At 38.0% G+C, this 26,132-nt stretch overlaps 1 protein-coding gene across 1 annotated transcript in view; it reads right to left on the bottom strand.

The window, feature by feature from the left end:
* Positions 1-6,039: 6,039 nt before the first annotated feature.
* The window catches only part of RSPO2 (R-spondin 2), a 161,731-nt gene continuing 141,638 nt past the window's right edge, over positions 6,040-26,132 (bottom strand). Inside the window, exon 6 of the mRNA XM_029222943.1 lies at positions 6,040-7,974. Coding sequence (XP_029078776.1) covers positions 7,862-7,974 — 113 coding nt within the window. The 3' untranslated portion in view covers positions 6,040-7,861. The remainder of the gene's footprint in view (positions 7,975-26,132) is intronic.

Genomic DNA, 26,132 nt, shown 5'->3' with positions numbered 1-26,132 from the left:
CTGCCATGGAAGCTGAGGTTATAAAGCCCAAGGAGGAATGAGCTGGTTAGGCCATTAGAGAACTTCAGAACATCACCAAAGGACCACTGCTGAGCTTCTTAAAGGGGGATATGCATTTCTCCAAGTATAAGTGACTATGTGCCAAGGAGTATGTGAAGCCACAGGACCAAATAAGCATGAAACATCTTCTTGGAACATGATTTCACTCCAGGTTTTTGGGGGGATGCTGAAGGCTGGGGGAGTAGTTTTATATTTAAAAACAGCCATTTTACTGAGTAGAATGCACAATTTGCATGACTTTTTTGTATTAAAATTTTTTGTTGCATGGATAATTTTTATATTAAAATTAGGGTGCTAAAGACACTTCAAATTTGAAGTAAGCCTGCTTCAGGTTAAAATCCTGGAGTTGTAAATTCACTTTTCTCTGTCTTTAAGGGCACTTTAGTGGGAAGGTTTGAAAAATTCTTCATGGAATACACAAAGAGTATTTTTGAGAGAACACATTGTCACCATCTAGGGCTTTAAATTGACCTGGGAACCAAAAAGGTTTAACTCCTAAAGATTATAACTCCCCTGTCAACTCCAACCTATTGGTAGTGTTTCCTTGGAACACCTTTATTGGGACGGATTCTGAGACTTGTGTTTAGTTCAGCAGTGATTAGCAATGTGTTCTAATGCTGGGGGGAGGTAGTGCATGGCAGTTTGCTTTAATGATTCATCATAGATTAATATGAGAATCTATCTAAATCTTTGACATATTTTTCAGACTGTTTAACCTCTTAATCAGATTTAATATGTTTACCATCTACTTTCAAAGCCATAGTTGCCCTTACATCTATCTCTGCCTTCATGATTCAAGGGGTATCAACAAATATGGAGAGCATGTCCAAGTTAACCATAAAGGAATCCTTGAAAATTTTACAATAATGATCATCCCAGTCCATTCAGTCTTTTCATAATCCCCACAAAATACATAAACAAGAAGAAAGTTAAAAGGGCACTGTATTCCACATGAAAATTTTTAATAGTTTATTCTACAAGGGTAGGATGATGTTTAAATGAGAATAGAACAAATAATAGAAAAATAAATGGTAGAAACATAAATGAAAAGTTGAAGTGAGTGAAGCTGGGGCAAGAATATTTAGGATAATAATGGAACAGTTCAGAAGAGAGACAAAGAGAACCAAACAGGTTTAAGACAAAGAAGGTGAAGAGGTAAGGAGAAATTCAAGAGATGCGTCTGAGGTAGACTCGCTAGAATCTAGTAACAGATTAGATGTATGGAACAATGGTAGTAAATGATGAATACAGGGTCTTAGCTTAACCAACTAGGTAGGTAAAAATATTAATTACTAAATGGAGAAGGCAGGAAGAGGAATTGTTGGGGGGCAAACCAGTGATTGTGCTGTAGCATCACAGAGAACTACATTACCGAGGGCCCCTGGTTTCCAAGCAAGTTTGGGCAATGGCAGATGCTGGTGGAAGACTGGAATTTGGCAGTAGGGAGAAGCCAGAGTATTTCTCCCTTTCTCACTTTGCCTTCGGCAGCATTTCTCCTGGCGACTGGAATCTTTTCCGAGATTTCACCTCCTGCTATACAAGCTTTCTGTCTTTGGTTCCAGCGTCCTCAGTGGCCCTACCTCTAGCCTCAGCTATGATTCTAGCTCTAGCTGGGTGGCTTTGCCTTCTGGATTCTGGGAACTCCAGCTCTTCCTGTTACCCCTCTTGGTAGTGGCTTTCTGCTGTTGCTAATCTCCTGGTTGTCTTGCCATCCCAATTTTAGCTTCTCATCTCATTCATCACCTGTATAACCAATTCCCAATTAAGTTAAATTTCCTGTTTGAAATACCTAGACTGGCTTTTCCCTTGACTGGCCCCTGACTGATACAGTAATAAATACAGTTTTAGACACGCTGAGCCTAAGTATGGGGCCCCCTGATCAAGATATTTAGTAGAGGCTTGGAAATAGTTAACAAAGACCTGGAGACAGAGATACAGGCTTATAAGTCAAAAACTACAGTTGGTAGTTGAAGCCATAAGGTTAGATTTCCCAGGTGGAGTGAGGAGATGGAAAGATTAAACCCAAAGTGTTAAGCAGTGGGTCTACCCCTGAAATATCAATATTTTTTATTTAAGTCAAGAAAGAACTTGAAGACTGAAAAGGAGTAGCCAGAGAAGTAGAAACCCAGGTTAGGAATGTCACAGAAGCCAAATGAGAAACAAAATTCCTCAAGGAAAGGGCCCAGTGGAGTCAAACTTGGTGGAAATAGCAGATAGAACACATTAAAGGATTGAGGCAAATATTTTCCTTTCTGTTTAGCAAAGGAAATGTATTGCTACGTTTGTCAGAACAATTAACCTAAATGAGTTAAGATAAATGAGAATAGGAGGAGGCTGAAGACATCAATGAATGTAAGCTACTTTTTCAGGATACTGGATGATAAAGACCTTGAAAGAAAGAATACCTTAAGTTGGAAGGAGAGGAAGGGCTGAAGCCATCAAAGGAGTGGATACTGAAGATCTCACAAAAGAGGGGGTGGGATCAAGAGTAGAAATGGAATGGTTATCCCTTTGGAAAGAAGAGGGAAGATAATATCGTTGGTCAACATGTGCAAGGTTACTAATTCTGCTTTTTCTAACATGGTGTTATCAAGTGTATCCACCATGCACAAATTTCTCTAAAATGAACAGAAGTATCATTCTCTCCTACTCACAGCTCCCCTCTAAAGCAAAAAAAGATGTAGTTGTTGAAAGAATCATACATTACCTTTATATATAAATTACACACTTGAGGCTGAGTGTTAACTCTTCTCCAAATGTCTCTAGCAAGACATGAAAATTTCATGTTTACAGTGACTGATATTAGCATCTTGAAAAAGAACAAAGACATATTCATAAAATTGGCTTTTTCTAAGTGCTAATCTGTCAAACTTTTTTTTCTCTTGTGACGAGGATATTTATGATTTACTCTTCTAACAACTTTCAATTATGCCATACATATTATTAACTACAGTCACCATGCTGTACATTACATCCCCAAGACTTATTTTATAACTAGAAGTTTGCTCTTTTGACCCCCTTCACCCACTTCACCCACCCCCACTTAAGGTTTTTTATTGAAGTATAGTTGATGCACCATATTATACAAGTTACAGGTGTACAATATAGTGATTCACAAGTTTTAAAGGTTATACTCCATTTATAGTTATTATAAAATATTGGCAATATTGCCTGTGTTGTACAATATATCCTGGTAGCTTATTTTATACATAACAGTTTTTACCTCTTAATCTCCCACCCCATTATGCCCCTTCTCTCTTCCCTCTCCCCACTGTAACCACTAGTTTGTTCTCTATATCTGTAAGTCTGCTTCTTTTTTGTTATGTTCACTAGTTTGTTGTTGTATTTTTTAGATTCCACATGTAAATTATATCATACAGTATTCATCTTTCTTTGTCTGACTTAGTTCACTTAGTATAATACCCTCCAAGTCCATCCATCTTGCTACAAATAGCAAAATTTTCATTCTTTTTTATGGCTAAGTAATATTCCATTGTAGATATATATGTACCGCATTTTCTTTATCCGCTCATCTGTTGATGGACACATAAGTTACTTCCATATCTTGGTAATTATAAATAATGCTGCTATGAACGTTGGGGTGCATGTATCTTTTTGAATTAGTGGGTTTTTTTTTCAGGTATATATCCAGGAGTGGCATTGCTGGGTGATATGGTAGCTCTATTTTTAGTTTTTTGAGAAACGTCTATACTGGCTGTACCAATTTACATTCCCACAAAGAGTGCACAAGGGTTCCCTTTTCTCCACATCCTTGCCAACATTTATTTGTATTCTTTTTGATGATAGCCATTCTGACAGGTGTGAGGTGATATCTCATTGTGCTTTTGATTTGCATTTCCTTGGTGATTACTGACCTTGAGTATCATCTTTTTATGTGCCTGTTGGCCATCTGCATTTCCTCTTTGGAAAAATGTCTATTCAAGTCTTCTGCCCATTTTTAAAATTGGGTTGTTTGTTTTTATGATGTTGAGGTGTATGAGTTATTCATATATGTTGGATATTAACCCTTTATCAGTCATATAATTTGCAAATATTTTCTCCTGTTCAGTAGGTCGTCTTTTCATTTTGTCAATGGTTTCCTTTGCTATGCAAAAGCTTTTAAGTTTAATTAGGTCCCATTTGTTTATTTTTGCTTTTATTTCCTTTGCTTTAGGAGACAGATCCAAAAAAAACATTGCTGTAATTTATGTCAAAGAGCGTTCTGCCTATGTTTTCCTCTAAGAGTTTTATGGTTTCTGGTCTTAAGTTTAGGTCCTTAATCCAATTTAAAAAATTTTTGTATATGGTGTTAGAGAATGTTCTAATTTCATTCTTTTACATGTAGCTGTCCAGTTTTCCCAGCACCACTTATTGAAGAGGCTGTCTTTTCTCCATTGTATATTCTTGCCTCCTTTGTCGTAGATTGACCATAAGTGTGTGGGTTTGTTTCTGAGCTCTCTATTCTCTTCCGTCGATCTTTGTGTCTGTTTTTGTGCCAGTATCATACTGTTTTGATTACTGTAGCTTTGTAGTATAGTCTGAAGTCAGAGAGTGTGATTCCTCCAGCTCTGTTCTTCTTTCTCAAGATTGTTCTGCCTATTTGGGGTCTTTTGTGTTTCCATACAAATTTTAAAATTTGTTCTAGTTCTGTGAAAAATGCCATTGGTATTTTGATTGATAGGGATTGGAAGTGAAGAAGTAAAAACGGCTATTGTTTGCAGATGACATGATACTATACATAAAAAATCCTAAAGATGCCACCAAAAAACTACTAGAGCTCATCAATGAATTCAGTAATGTTTCAGGGTACAAAATTTATATACAGAAATCTATTGCATTTCTGTACAGTAACAACAAACTATCAGAAAGAGAAATTAAGGGAAAAATCCCATTTACCATCACACCAAAAAGAATAAAATACAAAGGAATAAACCTATCTAAGGAGGCAAAAGGCCCATACTAAGAAAATTATAAGACACTGATGAAAGAAATTGAAGATAACACAGATGGAAAGATATACTATTTTCTTAGATTAGAAGAATTAATATGATTACAATGACAGTACTACCTACAATTGTAGATTGTAGGCAATCTACAATTCAATGTAATCCCTATCAGAATACCACTCAAGCTTCTTAACTGAGAAAGTTGTAGTCCCATATTTTACTTTTACAGATGCTAAGCTACCCGAAAATACTAAGAAAACCAGTTTCATATGTTCTACCTACATACATTGTATGAAGTATAGGAATGGTATAGCCATTTGTGGAAAACCACGAGATCTTCTTTGTGTTAACTACCATGAAGCTGTAAATTACTCTATAGTATGTCTCTCTCTGTTGGTTTGTATTTGCTTATAAGTAAAGGCTTAGAAATCAGGTAGCTTTAATCAATTCCCATAAGAGTAAAAGTTTGAGCAAGTAATATCCAGACAGACATAAAAAAAATAGGTTGAAGGGAAGTGATGATTTCATAAATACATTCTATTTTGTTGGTAGGGAGAATTATTTTTGAAATAAATAGCTAAGGACAGAGGCAACAAGAGTAACAGGTAACAACTTGTGCATTGCTTAGTTTATACCATGCTGTGCTGACCGTACTTTATGCATTTTACCTAAGACACAGCCCTACACATATTTTACTTAGTCTTTAAGACATAGCCCTACGACGTAGGTAATACTGTTGCCTCCATTTTACAGATTAGGAAACTGAGATCTGGGGAGATGAAATAATTTGCCCCAGGCTACCCTCAGAGTCCAGACTAGACCTCAGGTAGTGTGGCTCTAAAATCCCCACTCTTAATCACTCTGCTGCAGTGCAATTTATAGCTAAACTAGTTAGTGTCCTACATGCAGTTACAAACATAGGTTTTAAAAATTTGTCTGCTTTTTTTTTAAGGACCAATATTTGGGGGTACAGTTGTTAAATATTGTTTTTCCCCTAAATATATCTCTAAAGAAAAGAATATCTCCACAAGAATAATTTTGATTTTTTTTAATGCACTAAAAGAACATCCCAGAAACAGAACAGGTATTGACTTATTAACGATGAAGCACTATATAAAGAAGCCCCCTCCCCACTTAGTAAATAGGAATATAGTGTAAATAGATGTGAAAGGAGGTGAACACTTTAGGATTAAATGCAAACCCTAAAGTTGTATACAACATTCATATATGGCTTATTATCTCATAGCAATAGTATTTTCATAATGACGTACTTGACATTCATATTTATTGGTAAGATGCTTTTGACTCGAAAGTTAAACAAAAATACAGAAGAGGTAGTTTAGCAAATGCAAGGTGAGAAAAAGGCTTTACCTTGCTTTGTTTTTTTTCCTCAAAAATCTGCAGCCATTCCTTTTTGTTCTAATTTTCTTCTGGATCATCCAGGAAGATAGTGATGCTTTTGGAAGAAGCCGATTCAAAACCCTCTAAGAACTGAGTCCCCCAAGTGGACAGTGATGTTTTTGAAACAACTGCTCTGAAAGTCACCTGGGAAGTCTGCACAGTGTTCCTCTCTGTCTTGGATAAGAAAGAAATTCTGGTTCAAAGGAGTCCTGTTAAGATCTGACCAGCAGTTGTAGGAATTATGTTTCTCCTCCAATTCTACGCATGGTCTCATAAGATGGGAATTTCTACACTGACCTAAGAATATTGGTAGATGCTCTGTCATTGCAAGTCAGGAACTGCTTTAAATGGAAACTATACATATTGAAGTTTGCAATTAAAAGTTTGAAAATTTCTCTAGCTGACCTGTGAAACTGCATGATGAGTACTACAAGTGACTGCATGTAATTCCTCATGTTTTCAGTTGTGTTTCATAAAGTCATCACATCTTAGACTCAAAGGGAGTTTTGGCTTCTGACTGCCAGAGGCCTCAAGCTTTAGCTGGGGTCAGGAGTAGGGAAGGTCTATTGATATTCAAATTCTCTGACAGGGGTCATTTGACCCTATGTACAAACTAGCTTATCCTATCCTTACAATGAGAAATAAGCCCACAACGAAAAGAAAAGTTAAGTTTCAAGGGGCAGAAAAACATTCATCAATTCGCAAAACTAGAACAGTCATTTACCAGACAATGGTTAGGAACCACTAGAAACAAAGTGACATAATATTAATCAGGTATGACTTGTTGCACAGAAGAAAGCATAAATACAGTAAATAAGAGGTTTATATGTAGCCCCAGCAGAGTATGTACACATCCAAGCTGCTGTGAAACCGAACGGGAATTCCTGCAGCGGAACCCCAGCTAAAAGCAGTCTCCGTGCACAAGAGTTGGAAGGTAACAGATGTTGGGAACCACGTGTGGTAACACTAAGCAGATATCCACATACCTTGATCCTTGAAAATGCAATATGAGAAATAAAGGTCACAAGCGAAATAGCACTTTGCCTGCCAAGCGCTGTCTTTCCATAAATATGCACAAGTCAATTCTCCAGTGGGGGGTCTGCAGCCTCACACCTCCTGCCCCTCTGTGGGACCAGGGGTGGCTCTCTCTGGGGGCACAGGGAGCTGAGTCACATGCTGTACACTTACTCCTGCTGCCACTGCTGCAGGTCGCAAGCTCCCGCCTTCACAGTCTCCAGATGCAAATCAAAGCATAAATAACACAGAGACCACGCTCGTGGCTCCTCCTCTCACAATGTGACTGGGAACAGGTACTGGTCCGAGCAGCGCAAATGCAACCCACCAGTGTCCGGGAGTGGAGAGTAGCTTTGTGCACTTTTGCAAAAACAACCCCCAACCAAAAAAAAAAAACAAAAAACAAACAAACAGAAAAACACCACCCTGTGTCTTTTATTTTACTGGTTAGCTCTGTCTGTAGCTAGGAAGACGCTGTGTTGCTCCTGGGCTCTTTCTATCAGCTTCTTCTTCTTCTTGTTCTTTCTCTCCTTTGCCTTTGGCGCTCTCTTCCCTACAACAGGGGGAAGAGAAAGAAATGAAGACATGTCAGAAAAGGCTCTTTCTCTAGGAAAGAAAACACAAAACATTAAGAGTTTTATACAAAGCCCATCTGGAAAACATCACCTATGGAAAAAGCAGCCTCAAAGAGAAAATTGTTCACATTAATTTTGACGGAATAATAATAATTTACTAAATTGGATATGCTGTCTCAAACAGAGACTGATCTTCCTGTTACAGGGAACTGGCATATTTAAAAACCTCCCAGCGGCCTGATCAGTCTTGCAAATATCATTCTGCCACAAAAATTCCATTTATCCCCTCCTCCTTTTAACAATGCTACCCTTTACTAGACATCTTTACATCTTTCTACTGCTCCATATGTCAGTGGGTCAAAAGAAAATAAGCATCTATCTACAGTAAATATACCAGAAGTTTCAAACGCCCCTCTCCCTGCCCCCACGGGAGAAGAAAACGTCTAGCTTTTAACATTATTCCCTCAGTGTTCTCCAAAGGCCAATAAATGAAATGACATATGTGGAGTACTTTATTTTCTATAAAAATTCATGAGGACATCATTTTTATGTGGCTTATGGCTTCTTATACAAACCTCCTAGGCAAGTTGGTCTTATTGAGAGCAAGAAAAATGCTTGCTTATTTCTGAAGAGCTGATAGGTGTGTGTTTTACTACCAGAAAAATCACACCCTGTTATCCTATTTCCCTCTTTGCCTTAGCCACTAGGAAGCACAGACCACAGCTAAATAGTTGAGGTTTTCCTCCATCAGGAGTTTTGGGATGCAGTTTTCCCTTTGCCTCTGCTGTATTTTACTTTTTCCGTCTTGTGGTATGGTTTCCAGTCTTTATAAGGTCTCAGCATTTCTTTGCAAGTATGTCTACGTAGGACTGTGAGAAAAAAGAATAAGGAATATAGGCATTTGCTTTAGGTCCTTTGGGTTCTAAGCATATAGGAATCATGGGATTTTTAGAACAGAAAAGAGCTTGAAAGTTCATCTGCATTAGAAGTTTGGTGCTATACACCTTCAGGACAGGAAGGTTCTTCCTCACAGACTAGAAAGAATTCTCCAGTCAGCTCTTCTTCCTCCTCTACCTGTCCCTACTTCCTATTTTATCATGTAGTTCCACAAAACTTAAGCTTTCTCCTCCTGTGAGGTATAGCTATTGGACACTGCAGTCATCAGTACCACAAATAGAACATTCCGTTCTAATCCATGCTCTCCATCCTTCCCACACGTAAGAAACTCAATATTCCCAAGATCCTTTCATTACAGGGATATAGCTGGTCAGCTTTTCAATCCAGGCAATGGAGAAGTGGCTGATATAAGACATGGAAAAGAAAAAGACCACAGGTTAGGAAGATAGATTTGAGCCACAGGAAACCAGAGTCACAGGAGATTAAAGGACGCCATGAGATCTTTAAGTAAGGGAGATGGTTCTCATTTCTGCTCTTTCTGATCGGAAAGGGTCTGTCTTGTTTGAGGATGGAAAAGTCTTACTCGTAAGACCCTAGATTCAATAAGTAAAACTTTGCTGAGTTCAACTTTTTATCACAAGAACAAAGATAAAAAAGAATAACTTATTTTTAATAGGACACTACAGTAAAATAATAAGAATATAGGCATGCCTCATATTAAATTATGAAGGTCCTTGAAGTTAACTTCTGTTTCTCATTAAATTCTGGCATTATGTTATAATGGCATTTTGCCAACTTAAAACGTAGTTAATCCTACCCAATGAAACTTTAGTCCAAGGCATCATTAGTCAAAGAAACTGTAAAGTTACAACTATTTAGTAACACTGTTTCTAATGATGAGACACACCTAATAAGGACAGAGAGATGAAATACTTAACATAAAATAGCATATTTAAAAAGAAGTTTCACTTATAAAGTTTTATGAGGAAGGTTTTCTTAGTTCTATATTTTCTCTCAAAAAACAACCAAAAAATCCTTAGTTAAAAAAAATCATTGCTGACTACCATGTAAAAATTCAGTTTGTGTTTCATTTATTTAAAGGCTGGAGTTTCTTTTAGAAACAAAATAAAATTAAATGAAAAAATAATGCAAACATTCCTAGATTTTAAAATCTGTTTTGTTAAGATAAAAATATACTGAATATAATTTAAAGAAAACCTTTCCCAATCACCATTTCAATTCTTTGTATAAATTATGTAGTTGAATGTTAGATGTGTACTCCTTCACTAACAGCAAATCTATGCTAAGTGACTGCAAACTCTCATTTTCAAAGAAGGTTAATTTCATGTCATTTACCTAAAATCCATATATTATTCTGATGTAATTGTCAATATCAAGTAGTTTTTGTGTTTGCTAGCTGATAGAACATCGTGTAATAGAAGTTCCTCAATATTTGCATAAAGCAGTTCATACTGGGACAAAAAATTCAGAAATGCTTCTGAAAACTTATTTTATAGATTATATGATTATCCCATTGGCGATAAGTTTTATGGTACTGGTTCCAACTAGAGATGTTTTGGGAGACCTTATTACAACCCTAAAATTTTTCCTCAGATGTCTCTTTTAAATGACGTCTCTGTGCTATTTGTTCACTGCTTGGTTTTGTTTTTGGTCAGCCACGTGTCACGTAGGATATATTTGCAAATACCAAAGGCTTAAGACGATTAGCCAAGACTTGACCATGGATAGTTCTAAATTACCTGAAAATATTTTGTGGTCCATAGTAGGTTGTTTGGACTTTAAGCCAACTCAAAGTAGTAAAATATTAAAACATAACCTAACATAGAGTATGAAAAGGGTCTTGCACACATTTTCTTCTGAACTCTACTAAGATTTTCAAATATAAGGAATTGGTAAGATTAAGGCTAACAGAAATATATATCCCTATTCTTATCTATATATTTGAAAATAAGTTATATTGGACCTACAAGTGTGCTAATTTGTTTCCACTTAACTTCTTTACATCTGTGACTATGAACTTAGACTCAGAGAATGACTTGTGTAGTTTCAGATTGTTCCACATTATCAAGTACATTCACCCTGAGCATTTAAGGGCAAATATGATGCCAGTCACCCAAAGAGTAATTCAACCCATGGACTTAACTTTCTTACTTCTCAGTTCACAAGAGAAGACTCGGCAAATATACTGCCCAGGATGAGCAGAAAAGGTTTGAGTTTTATGAGGAGATTGTCCAACTCCAATGAAAAACTCTTCATATCATTGTCCTGAGTACTTGAAGAATGCAGTGGCCTTAAATTACTACTGGGGGAAATCTCTTCAAGATCAGGCAGAATCTGATCTACAGAGCAAATCTTTACAGCACTGTTATATGAATGCAAGAAGATGACTGGCCCAGATATAACAGTTTTTAAGGAAAACAATGTGGTTTAATAGAGAAAGGTCCTCTCTGAGAGGAAGGAAACCTGGCAGGTAGGCAGTCTTGTAACTGAGATGTCTGGTAATACATTGTGGTTGTGACTCTGTTTCTACATTTATAGGATGAAGATGCTACAATTATCTTTCACTAGAAAGTCATGAGGCATCGTGTGAAAAAGTTGTGTTCCTAGGATGAAAAGGTATGTAAACCATCACTAGCGAGACAAGGTTATTATCAAAATGAACAAAGTTAGAAAGATGCTATCAAAGCCACACTCTAACCAACATAATGACACTGACTTGCACACATGTGGAAATGGTCCAACAGGATAACCTATCAACTCTTCTACAGGAAAAGGTGAACAGTCCCTTATGGAAATACTTGTAACGTCCAGCTGTAGATTGCTGCTCTTAGGATCAGGAATAGGACAGATTATTTTGAACCAAGATATCAGGCAGACTTACAAATTACATGAAGCTGTGAAAATACTGACTCCACTGCCAGTCAGACATGAATTTCATTCTTTCATAAGCTCCCCAATTCAAGGAAGGTCTTCAAATGATTTTTCCTCTCACTAGATTTAGGTAAGAGTCTTTTTATCATTGGAGCAATGGTTATTGTACGTACATCAGTAAGGTACAAAGGCTGTCTAGGGTTTGCATTATGATTACTAAGTGCTTTGAGAAAGACTTCCTAATGGTAAATACAATGAAAGAAAATGGAAGAATAAACTCAGTAGCTGTGACTGTGGAAAAAGATAAAAGCTTCTCTCTATATATACATACACAAACACATACACACAAAACTGAGCAAAGTAAGCTACATCATGCAAATGTAATTAACTATAGTTACCACTGTTATAGCCACAACTATGATGACAAGGCTAATCACCTGAAAAGAGTACCAATTTTTACTAAATTTTAATGGTAAGTCTGTGATGCTGACTTGAAACCTGGGCTTCACTGTATTTATGAAATTCACCATGGAGACTTGGGAATCACTTCCAGTCATCCTTCAAAGCAGCTAAAACTGAGGACAAGAAGTCTGTAACTACTAACTCAATGAATCTTGTCATACTTCAGAGGATGTGCTGGAGGTGAAACATACGGTTGCTTCCACATCTAAAGCCACAAGGACTGAGATGTAGACAATAAATAGTAACTGGGTTATTTCTTTTTCTCGTATGAGCAACTTTAGTTTGCCCAAGAATGAGTAGCAATAGAGATTTATTTATTTAAGAGTGATTGATAATTCTCTGGAAAAATGCCAGCTGATTCCTAAAATACTTTAAAGGCTCAAAAAAGAGACAAAAGACCTAAATGCAATTCATAAAGGAAATAAAATAGCTAATAAATATATTTAAAGAATCAAATCTCATAATTAAAACCTCCAACTAAGATGAGTTGCCACTGCAAAGATTCTTAAAAGTAAAAATATGTAAAAAGCTAGTGAGAAAATGGTAAGACAGCATCAGGATGCATTATGAGAATATAAAATTGATACAGTCTTTTTGAAAAGCCATCTGGCAATGTATACAAAAGCATTAAAAATATTCCTAACTTTTGACTCAGATTTAGGAATCTATCCTAGGAAAATAACCTAAAGTTGAACAGAGATTTCTGCATAGAGATGTTTACTATAATTCTGGAACAATTGTAAATTACCTAAATGTCCGACTACAATTTTTTATGACCTCTTTTTATGATTACAGAAATCATAAAGTTTCTTTTCAGCTATGAATTGAAGTATTTTGTATTTTAAGGCCATGACAGTTAAATTCCCAAGAGTACTACTATTACTTGTCCCTAAAACTTGTCATAAATGGGTACAAGAAAAAGCCTGTAATTCAAAAGCATTCCTACTGTGGTGGTAAGCAGGTTCTTTAGTGGAGGGATCAATCACAATTGCATCTAACACATGAAAGTTTAAGAACTACTAACCTAAATATTTTAGACATTAAGAATGGATGTTGGCTCACAAAGCTTCTTGTATCTAGAAAGGTGTCCAAGTAGGCAAATATGATGAGCATGACTGGGATCTACCCCTCTATATTCTACATCGTCCAAGATAAAAATCTTTCCACTGTTCATAATGGTTCAGAACAACATATTGATGGTTATTTATTTACATCAGCTGGAGAGTCAGAGACAGTGAGCTAGAACGAGTAAAGCCAATGAACCTATTTGGCTCCTTTACAGTACAGAGTTCCTTAACTGGCATTTTAAGTAACATCTATCTGGTTTTTCAAAAATACACTCTACTAAAAACATTTCACAGAGAGAGATCGTTGTCTTTTTAAAGGACTGGTAAATTGTTCAATAGTTGTTTGATGACTGTGATCAAACTTTCTTTGAGAAAAAAATAATCTAGAGACAAACCAACAAATGTCATAGTGTTGAAAAATGACAAGCCATCTACTAAGGAAACTTTACTGGACATCTTGAATTTCAAGTCGTAACTTGAAACTTCCAAGTGGTCACTTAGTCATTTCATCTTTATATAAAAAAAAAAAGCATGTGCTTTCAAAATCTATACACAATCTGGAGATAGCTTACCAGTTGGCTTGTTCATCTTACAAGGCTATTGGTGGAGAGTGACAACTGACAAAATGGGCTTCTCTAAACATACAAACATGAAAATCATTCCGAATTCAGAATACTTACTACCTATGCAGATTTATACTAATTTGTAAGCTGTGATTCAGTAAGCCGATTCTGACTGTGTGTTACTGTTCTTTTATCTGTAAAATTTTACCATATTTTTTGTTGCAAAAAGAAGAGTACAAAATGGCTTCCTTCCTCTTCGAGGCCTCTACTCAAAGACATTTTAGTAGGCATGAGGTCTGTTGCCTATTTTGCTGAAAGGAAGTCCCATTTGGTTTAAAAAATCTTGTTGCATTGTTCAACTTGATGAAAATGGAAGAGAAAAGCTAATCCTGAGGATGACCTGAACCTTTATGAATTAAGTGTATCACCACTAAGATTTCTTGCACATGGTGTTTCAAAATTTCCTCATTGTATAGCTCTGGAGAAAATTATTGTTCTTCGGGTCTAAGATACAACTTCTATTACGAAGCCCTTACCAACCCATTTGAAGCAGTAGAGACTACAGAAAAGTAACCTAAATAATATCTAGGTTTGTTCCATACAACATTGATCACTCCAGTTGATTTGTTTAACTTAAGTTCTTAGAAATCTGGTACCTCAAACAGGAAAGAAAAAAAATCAGTTCAGACAAGATTCCATGGAGTTTAAGATAGGTGAGAATAAACAAAAAGAGGTGCTTTCAAAAATGTCTCGAGTTCTTTTCATGACTACTTTAGGTTCACTGTCAAGGACAAAGAGTTTCAGAGTAGTGAAAACTAAAATCATCCTGTCCAAAATTTCATTTGTGTGAAAAATATATATATATAACTCTACCACAAGGGGGCAATAATTCACTTTTACTGTAAGAGTATCTCTGGTTAAAAATATATATACAGGGGAGCTTTTAGGCTCTAACTTCTTAAATACTTTCTTTGAACCCCAAGTGAAGGTCGCCTTTTTTTCTTTTTAGCCAATGGTAAGCTCTGTGGTGGATTAAGAATAGGTAGCAAGATCCAAATGCTGCACGAGGAAAAATGTAATTACATCTCTATTAAAAAGATGTTTGAAGGTAAAGGAGCCTAAGAGAAAAGAAAATAAAGATGAAATCTATTCAAACAGTGATTTAGGGGAAAAAAGCATTATTCACAAACCCAGGTTCCCATTTTCTTACGGGGAAAGTTAACATAAACTACCTGCAAAGAACAGGTCCTTTTCTCTTAGGTCTCTTATCTATAAGAATAGAGTTGTAGGGCTTCCCTGGTGGCGCAGTGGTTGAGAGTCCGCCTGCCGATGCAGGGGACACGGTTCGTGCCCCGGTCCGGGAAGATCCCACGTGCCGCGGAGCGGCTGGGCCCGTGAGCCATGGCCGCTGAGCCTGTGCATCCGGAGCCTGTGCTCCGCAACGGGAGAGGCCACAACAGTGAGAGGCCCACACACCGCAGAAGAAAAAAAAAAAAAAAAAAAAGAATAGAGTTGTAAATCTAAAAATGATCGTCATTATCTTCTGGTGCAGGGAGTGCACAGAGATTTAATATCAAGTACAAAAGCTGATTGTTAGGTGGTGACTCCTGAGCAAGGCTTCTGATCACGTTGGCTTCCCAGCCTTAGGCAGTGGACCATGTTGGGGAGGGTGGAGAGACAGCAAGTATACCCGACATTACTACCCTCTGCTCTAGTCCAACTCTGCTAAATGCTTTAGAAATAAAGCAAGCCAGGCACAGAGAAATCCGAGTGACCTATCCAAGTTCCTACAGCTAATTAGCAGCAGAGCTGGACTTGCAGCCAGGTCTCAATATTTCTCTCTTATATAATTTTACAGCTTTAAAAGTCCCTGGGGCTTCCCTGGTGGCGCAGTGGTTGAGAGTCCGCCTGCCGATGCAGGGGACACGGGTTCGTGCCCCGGTCCGGGAAGATCCCACATGCCTCGGAGCGGCTGGGCCCGTGAGCCATGGCCGCTGAGCCTGTGCTCCGCAACGGGAGAGGCCACAACAGTGAGAGGCCCGCGTACGGCAAAAGAAAAAAAAAAAACAAAACAAAAAAGAAACAAAAATAAAAGTCCCTGGATAAGAACACAGCAATAGAGTTATTTTTCAAGAAAGACAGAAGAGTATCAGAAGACGGCTAATATTACTCTGACAGAGTTCTATGAGAAAAACCCATGGCCTCATCATAACTGAAAACCCATTATGAACTATTAATACGGCATACATGACAACTTATCTGTAACTTAGAGACTCTCTGTAAATATACACTGCATTGATTCATTGCTTATTCTTTTCCTTACCTTTTATCAAGATGCAATCTATAAAATTTCTTGGTGGGGTAAGTGGATTGGTGGACATTCCTGCTATGGGCCATGCCCTGTAAGTGCTTCACACACATTCTCATGTAATTGAACATCATCAAAAAATTTAAGCATTCAAACCGTTCTGCTAGGATGTCATGCAGCTATGCACCCTGAATGTACTCAAAATAAATAAAGTTTGCAGAAAACAATCAGGCTCATTTGCCACTCTTAAATGAAGTCAGAAAAAAAATCAGGTTTTGCAGAGAAAATGATACTGATTTCATTTGATTAGGAGTGATGGGATAACCAGAGAAGAATTCCAAGTTGCTCCAAAGCTGACTTCATACTATAGCGGGCGGTACCTTTTAAGATAACTCCATTTGAATAAGATGATTTAATCCCTTCATCTTGGGCTTCAATCGATAACCATTAACTAAATGAAAAAAAACAAGTCCAAGAAATGAAATGTAGGACTATCATCATACGGCAAGCATTTATTTAATTTAGATTCAACACAATTTGGAACTTGAAGACATACTTACAAGCAATAAGAACGTAAATAATGGTTTCTACATGGTAGCTACGTCAGAGCGTCGGTTATCAGTCCAGCCTATGGCTTACCTAAGTGGCAGGCCTTACATGAGGACAGTCAACACAGGGTGACATGAGGGGATGCATGTTCCAGCCTCCATAACTGCATCCCCTCCTCTGTGCCCCTGTAGCACTTTGAACCTCCCTAACTAAAAAATTTACCACCTTTTATTGCAATTTTATGTGTGCTTATATTTCATGGCTACTAGTTTGTGAATAATTACAAATAGCTACAATGTAATGCCAATATGTGCCACAGAGCGCTGGTTAGAGGCTTCCTAAAAATTAAGTTACAGATATTCACTCAAATTTATCTCAGTTAATATGGTGAGCTAGAGCAAAGATGTCTGGGCTAGATCTGAACGCTGAATGTGGTCAGGAACCAAAACCATAGGGTCTTTGTCATCCATCATCAAGCGAACTCTCTTGTTCTTCCTGGACTCTACATGGCTTCTGCCCTCAACTCCAGCTTACTCATGGTTTATGAAGGCAGCCCTGGCCCTGAATAAACCCATGACCTTCCAGCTTACCTCCCTCTTATAACGGCCTCAATCTCTTTTGCCTTAATTGCATATTCCCAAGAGAAGAACTCAACATGCCTTACTCCCCCTCAGTTAAACTACAGTCATGGATGCCTGGCCAGTCCATGGATAGGTCACTCCCAGGTCTAGCCTGGAGGGGTGGGTGAGTCACATGACACTGGACGAGGCAGGCATCCAGGATACATGGTTAAGAACATGGGTTTGGGGGTCAGACAGTCATAGATTCAAAGCAGAGCTCTGCCTCTCAGAAGCTAGTGATCTTGGATCAGTTACTTTTTCTAAGGCTTAGTTTTCTTATTTCTGAACTAATAATATCAATGGTACCCACCTCAGCATTGCTGTAAAGGATAAAGAAAATGTGTGTCAAGTTTCAGATACTATACCTGGCACGTACATGCTAAATCAGTTCTAGCACCAGATGAGGTGCCTCGTGTGTATTATTTCTAATCCTTATGACAGCCCACAAGGTAAGCATTATTTTCACTTTGCCGATGAGGAAATAGGTTTAGAGAAGTTAAGTAAACAGCTCAGGATCACATAGCTCGGCAGTGATTCAAACCAACATCTGGCAGATTCTAAAACCTGTACTCTTTCCACTATATTCTTTGGATCCCTTGTGCCCAGCAAAACTTCTTTGATCTCATAATCATTTAAATGGCTGCTGAACAAACAAATTAATCAGTAAATACTAGGTTGGAGGCATCAAGATCCCCACCCAGTCCCCCAGCACATCAGGGTGCTCTTGGGCCATATTAGCTCCCCAGTGGGACTGGCCTACAACCTCTATTTCTCATATTAATTATTCCTTGGGTGAAAGGCGTTCAAAGCCTCAGTTTCCTGGGGTCAAGCAACACATTTAGCGCAACTCAGTATCAACAGTGCGCCCGTGGTAAAACTCAAGGGAAGATGACACAGGATGTTTCTTTTTCAGCTGAGAGTTGGAAGAAGTTTAGACCTGTGGTTCCAAAAGCTAGTTTATGGGCCAGAGATAGTACAATCCTCCAGGGAGTTTTTTTTCTTTTTTTAAATATAGGTTTCCTAGCCATACACTGACTCCTGAATGAAACCTTCAGGAGGGAAAATCCAGAATTTTTTTGCTAAGCTTCAGACATGATTCAGTGCAAAGTTAAGATACATGCAAGTTGAGAGCATAAAGCTGTGCTGAAAAGGGTGTGGGCAGGAGAGAGAAAGGACTTTGGAACAGGATAAAGAAAGGAGTGCTAGGCATCCCTTCAAGATGAATGGCTTCCTCCTTCCCAACTGAGCTGACAGGTAGCTTCCGAACTGTGAAACGAAGCAAGCCTCTTTGTGCCTGGACTCCCTTCCCTAGGTTCTCTTTGTGGTGATGCCCTGAGAAAGCAGCAGAGATCAAGCTGCCTGTGTTGAGAGGAATGTACACATGAAGAAAGGGTCCCTTATCTTTTTGTTCAAGCTAGGTCACTCATGTTGTAGGTCACTCATGTTACAGCAGATTCATTTCTCCTGTGGTTATATTCCACAAGCTTGCTTTACTCTAAAGAATCTCTCAATTCACTCAACAGATTCTGGTTTGAAAAACAATCGACTTGGTTTGCAGAAATTCTAAAGAGTTGGACAGAAAAAAAAGAAAACAAGACTACAGTTGAAAAAAATTATCATCAAATTTGGAGTTTCTGCCTTACTAGGATACAGATCTGGCACTTCAAAAATTGGAAAAACAAAAGAAGGACCCCTTAGACCAGGTGACACAAATACCAGAGGTATTAAAATGTTATTGGTTGGGCTTCCCTGGTGGCACAGTGGTTGAGAGTCCGCATACTAATGCAGGGGACACAGGTTTGTGCCCCGGTCCAGGAAGATCCCACATGCCGCAGAGCGGCTGGGCCCATGAGCCATGGCCGCTGAGCCTGCGTGTCCGGAGCCTGTGCTCTGCAATGGGAGAGGCCACAACAGTGAGAGGCCCGTGTACTGCAAAATAAATAAATAAATAAATTAATTAAATAAAATGTTATTGGTTGTATCACAGAAAGAAGGAAGCATATTACAAGTCTTTTTCCTTCTTTCAGAAAGATGCTAACTATGAGTTTCCTGCATGTTATTAAATCATCATCTTCATGCTGCTGCTGTTAGCTGTGTGCCAGGCACTAAGTGTTTTACATATGTCAACTCATTTCATACTAAAAATACTCCTATGAAATAGATACTCTCTTTGGTACCACTTTGCAGAAGAAGAACCAGAAGATCAGAGAGGTAAGGTGACCTAAGATGGCACAGCCAGTAAGTGATAGAGTTTGGATTTGAACGCAGTCTCGTCCCAAAGCTTACACTCTTATCCATTATGCTATACTTTCTCTCATCACCTTTGTGGTATAATAAATGTGATCTCCTTAGAGGGAGGAAAGGAGGAAGGAGTCAGTGTTACACTCTTCCCTTTAATCATAAACTCCCACAAACCCTATGAATAGGTCTTCAGTCAAAGGGTTGAACCACTAAATTCATAAAATGGAGGCTGGGACCATCATTGGCTTGTTACAAGACCAAGATGATCAAGGGCATATTTTCTTTGTTATTCTTGCAGAACACGGAAAATAAACAAATATTTGCCAAAATAAATAGTCTCCATCTATAAGTAAAGACCAGACAAATGTTTTGGTCACTGTAGAATCTCTGTCAACCACCCAAGTAGTAGCAATGGATTTCAATTAGAGGAAAAATATTTTACAAGGTACTCTAAATAACATGTTCAACACACCTAATGATTATTAGAGACATCACATCTCTAAGGTTTCAGAAAGTCTGTAACCTTTGCTGGGTTTTCTTGAATCCTAATATCTTTGTGATTGCCAGATATTAAAAGAGCAGAATATAGCTAATAATTATTTTTTTCACAAACATCCTACTGTTTAATAAAATGAGTTTACTTCCCCCCAACTGGAAATGGTATTTCACTCTCCAGAAAAAGTACATAGACTGTTAAACATATAATATAAACTGAAATCAAAAGAAAGTGCTAAACATCCATCCACACACACACACACACACACACACACACACACACACACACACACACTCATATACATAATAAGTATCTGTAGTATTTCCCAAGCATTGCTCACGGTCATGTTTATATCACTATGTTCTAATCAGGTTTATTTGACTTAGGTGTTAAAGAAAAATGAGAAATGAAAAGTTTACATATAACATGAAAAAATTTTTAATGTAATGGAAATTATTTAAAATAAATCATCACTGAATCAGATATCCAAGAGGAGTCTTGCATTCCAAACGACTATAATTTCAGTAAAGACATCACCTGGAATTTGATAAGAAAAACTACATAAAAGAATATCAGTGAGCTATTACTATGTTATAGAATACATACTCTCACAGTCTGAGCAGGGCAGGTTCCAGGACCTGAGCTGAAACTTGACCTAAAAGCATCAACATGAAAATGGTTATTTTAAAAAGGACTTTGAGGAAAGACTACAGAGAATGCTTTGCCAAGAAACAAAAAAGATGTCAATGCTCACAGGATATGTGAAAAATTATCTTCTAAAATAGAACTTTTTCTACTTTTCACTATGTTGCTAATCAAAAATACATAAAATTATAGCTACAAAGCTATAATACAACCATAATAATTTCTTTATCTATTAGGGAAGTTAAAGACCGAGTTACTGAGAACAGGTATGAAAAGCTTTTCTGCTTTAGCATTTTTCAAAAATTAGGTAACCATTTTTCTGACAACAGCTTAATTAGAACACACTTGGAAAACAAGGAATGAATTAAGAAACCTCTGGAAATCGCTTCCAATCAGTTTGATTCTAATACAAAACAGAAAAAAAATGTATGGGTGATAAATATAAGATTAATACTTACACTTTGATACTTTTTTGAAGGAATAAATATTTTTAAACTGCCTTAAATTAATGAGTTTCCATGTCTTCTTATAGAAAAATTTAAAATTCCACCAAATAATGCCATTTAAATATATTGTTAAAAGCTAAATTGGTTCTAACATAAATCAAGTCTTTTTTTGAAAGAGAACTGCAGATATATTTTAATGACTATTTAAACTTAAATTCTGGGTCACTAAAAGGTTCAGTAGCAATGCGGTAGGCTATTCAAAATTACTGGAGACAATTTCTCGGAGGGGTGTGTGTGTGTGTATTCATAAATGCATGTGTATCCAAAATATATCTGCCTCCATAGACTATCTGGGCACATTAGTTGAGAGAACAGCTTACTTTCATGTAAATATATGTGTGTTTATCTTACAGCATAAAATTATATTCTTTAGGATTACGACCAACAAATTACAAATTTCTTTTAAGATAAGACTAAAGAAAATCTCGGGAATTAAAAATTATAAACTCAAAAGGAGTAGCAAAATTGCTACAGTAAAAGTTCATGGTTTGGAGTCATCACTAATCAATGCTTTTTTTCCGGCTCTGACAGAACATTTTGCACTGAAGAGCAGAGTTTCTTTAAGCATCCAGTTTTTATGCCATAAAATACAGGAAAATGATTCCTATTAACTAAGAGCAGAGCATGGCTCAAGATCTCTCCTCCAGTTCCTGTATTTATAAATAAAATATGGAAACAACCGAAAATCTGGACAAGAGGAAGTTGTGTGGTGAGAGGAAAGAAGGGAGAGAGGAAGGAATGAAAAGGAGGGAGACATAAATGATTATTATGGCTACCACTCAACTCAAATACAAATTGGTCTAGGGGACCATTTTAGAAATATTTCCTCATTTAGAAATCAATCACTGATGTCACCCAAATGACAAGGAAACATTTTCATTATGATAGGATATGATTTTTGGAGGCTTACTATACTACTACTAGTTAGAGCTTATAAGCTGGTATAAAGATTGCTTTGTCATAGGTCCTATCCTAAGGATTTCCATTACAAAAACACCAGTGAGACTGAATCATAAAGAGGTTCTAAACACATGATCCTTTGGGGAAGTTGGCATGGGAGATGTTACAAAAACAAAATGGCAACATTTGGGTCATATGCCATTTTGTTCTAAGTATTAAGGAAATACTTAAAAGGTAAAAAGGCAGTATGATGACTATAGTTACTAACACTGTAGTACATACTGGAAATTTGCTAAGAGTAGATTTCGGGTGCTCTCATCCAACACACAAAAAGTAGCTATGTGAGAAGACGTGTTAATTAGCTAAACTGCAGTAATCATTATGTAGATGTATATCAAATCATCATGTTGTACGAAATATATACAATTCTTATTTAAAAATGAAAAGAAAAGAAAATGGCCATTTGATTTGGTCATTAGGATGTCATCAGTGACCTTTAAGGCAGGAGTTCAGTGATGCTGAATGCAGAGACCAGGCGGGCTGGAGTAAGTCAGAGGGAAGATGAGAGTGAAGGCTCCACTACACAGCACTGTTCTGAGAGAGACAGGAGGGGTGAGCAAGGGGTTCTTCAGGATGGGGAAATCTGAGGTTATTGAAGGCTGAGGAACAGAAGCAAACAGAGGGTGGAAATGGTTTCTTCTATGGCTACAATGTGCCTGGCCACATTCACATTATCAAAGAGATAAAGAAAAAAGTAAAGAAAAGGGATTCTCTCCAGGCAAAACTGTATTAGCGACTTATCTGGTAATATTAGATTTGAGCAATCGAAACTAATTCCTGTGTAAATCGCTCTGTCTATGGAGTGCATGGAAATCCAGAGGCCACGGACATGTTTAATAACCTTCCTTGATTCCTAATTCCTTCCTCATACTGTCATTCCTAGGTCTCTTTACAAGAGAAAGCCAAAAAATTAATGGTCTTTCCAGCAGGAAAGAATTGAATAAATGTATTCTCTGTGCCAAACTGTGATAATAAAAAGTAAATAAATAAAGTTAAAGGAAAAAAAAGTAATATTTGAGCATAAATCCTTTTCCAAATTCATTCCACATAACTCCACAAATTGCGCATTATGTAAGTTGAGTACACTGATGAAATACTGTGGCTTTTCCATTGAGTAATAAATATTCCCTAATGCCAGCAAAATTTTATTTTATAGGTAGAAATTAGATCAGTTCCCATTAAGGGTTATCTTAACGCATAATGTTATGCGGGCAAAGAGTTTTTTCCCTAAGTGCTACTCCATGGGAATTTTATATACTATCAGCTACGATTGGTATGTACCTATATATGTATACATTCAAAATTAAGTGCAACAAATTAAAATATGAAGTAGATGAAAAAAATAATGAAGTATTTACATATATGTCTGGTTTAAGTGTAAAGTAATACAACTCTTCTGAAAGGAGCTTTTCCCCTATGTTTTCTTCTAGGAATTTTACGGTCGCAAGTCCTACATTTCAGTCTTTAATCCATTTTCAGTTAATTTTTGGTGATGTAAGATAAGGGCTCAAATTCATGCTTTTGCATGTGGATATTTAGTTTTCCTAAAGCCATTTATTGAAGAGACTATCCTTTCCCCATTGAGTATTCTTGGCTTCCTTGTCAAATATTAGTTGACCAGATATGTGTGGGTTTATTTCTGGGCTTTTCTATTCTGTTCCATTGATCTGTGTCTGCTCTTATGCCAATATCATACTGTTCTGATTGCTATAGCTTTGTAATATAGTTTTAAATCAGGACGTATGATGCCTCCAGCTTTGTTCTTTCTCAAGAATTGCTTTGGTTATTCGGGGTCTTCTGTGGTTTCATATGAAAATTAGGATTGTTTTTCTATTTCTGTGAAAGATACTATTGGAATTTTTATAAAGATTACTCTGAATCCATAGATGGCTTTGGGTAGTATGAACATTTTAACAATATTAACTCTTCCAATCTCTGAACATGGGCTATCTTTCCATTTATTTGTGTCTTCTTCAATTTCTTTCATTAATATCTTGTATAGAACATTCACTTCCACAGTTAAATTTATTTCTAAAATTTTTTTTTACTGTTTTTAATGCTATTATAAATGGGATTATTTCTTTTTTCCAGTGGTCATTGTTAGTGTACAGAAATGCAACTGATTTTTTGTATGTTGATTTTGTATCCTGAAACTTTACTAAATTTGTTTATAAGGTATAACAATTTTTCGGTGGAGTTTTAAATTTTTTCTGGGAACAAGATCATACCATCAGCAAACAGCCTATTTTACTTCTTCCCTTCCAATTTGGATGCCTTTTATTTCTTTTCCTTGCCTAATTGCTCTGGCTAGGAATTCCAGTAATATGTTGAACGGTAAGAGTAGGCACCCTCTCAACTGCATGGTCTTTGGTGAATGCTGCAGGGGGAAGGATGTCTTCAGAGGCCACAAGGGCTTTTGGGGTTTTCAGTGGTGACTCCCAGTTCAGACGTTAGGCACCAAGGCAGGCAGCAGTAGTGGCTGGAGCCAGTGGTGTGCACACACTCAGGTTTAGGAAGCCAGCTGCAGGTAGCTGTGTGGTGGCAGGGGCCAGTTGCAAACACACACACACACTGGTGGGAGGCAGGGCAAGCAGTAAGGACTAAGGCCAACTGCAGTGCACTGGAAGCTGTGAGGGTGCTGGCTTCTGGTTCTGATCTGTGGTGCCAGCAGTGGAGCCTGGCATCGGGAGTCAGGCTGGTAGCATGTGGTATATAGCTGGAGCAGCTAGCTGCAGGTGAGGACAGTGGTACAGGCCAGACCCACAAGCAGCCGCGGGGGCCCTGGCTGTCAGCATACCCTCCTGTGGCTGCGTAGTCTCTCCAGTGATGGAGGTTGGGCCAGAGGCGTGCAGCTGTGGCTTGCTGCAGGTGAGCCCAGTGGTGCAGGCCAGTGACAGAAGACAGGGCCAGATCCAGGACCACAAGCAGCTGTGGAGGCCTTGGGTATCAGCATGCACTTCCGTGGCTGTAAGACCTGGTCACAGGTGCACACATGGCAGTGGAGGTCAGATAAGCAGTGTGCAGCTACACAGCTGGAGGGGTTAGCCCAGAGAGCACAAACAGCAGCAAGGTCAGCTGGGGGGCTCTGGGCTGGCATCTGGTACGCATGCAGCCACAGAGGATCCTGGGCTTTTGCTGGGGTGGGAGGGACAGGGGAGCAGGGAGGGACTCAGGTGGCTGGTGTCAGCAAACATGAATACCGGGGGGCAAAAACCCAGTGACATCTGTGGTGGCTGTGCTGGCCCTTGGTTTCTTCAGTAGTGAAAGCTGCTGTTTTCATCCCTAGGACACGTCACTGGGAGCAGTGGCTTCTTTCACTGTGTATCTGACACTGGAACCCGTGCTCTTCTTCCTCGTTCCCACCCATCTTTATGGGTCATGTCTCAGGTTTGCTGGTGTCTGGTGGTGGTGACTGAAGTGGGTCCTTCATGTAATACTCCAAAAGGCTGGGGAAGCTGGTCATTCACCCCACTCTTCCTCTCCCTGTGAGGCAAACTCTTTCCAGCTGGGGAGTTTTCCTTGGTGCCAGGAGTGCAGCCTTGGGGGATAGGATGATGGAGGTGAAAGGAAACGTTCTTCCTTCTCTTTTTGTGTGGTTATTCTCAGGATTTTTTGTTCCACTAGGTTGCTGAAGTTTCTCAAGTGGATTCCAGAGCTCTCCCAGAGCTGTTTTTGTTTGTGGATAGCTGTCTAATTATTGATTTTTGTGGAGGGATGGGGGCTGGGGATCTCCTACTCTGCTATCTTGGTGAAGTCAGAGATAATTTTCTACTTTATAAACTGAATGGTAGGGTACAGGGATGATTTTATCATTGTTCTTTCAACAGTAAATATAAATTACATGTACTTTTTAGTAAGTATAATATTTCTTTAAAAAATACAAAATCACTGTAAAATATCCACTCCCAAAATAGAAAAACAACCCCCAGA

The sequence above is a fragment of the Monodon monoceros genome, unplaced genomic scaffold (genome assembly GCF_005190385.1).
Source record: "Monodon monoceros isolate NGI ecotype Baffin Bay Population unplaced genomic scaffold, NGI_Narwhal_1 Super_Scaffold_14, whole genome shotgun sequence".
NCBI lineage: Eukaryota > Metazoa > Chordata > Mammalia > Artiodactyla > Monodontidae > Monodon > Monodon monoceros.
Note: the sequence above shows the minus strand (reverse complement) of the source record. Positions and strands in the feature narration are given on the sequence as shown.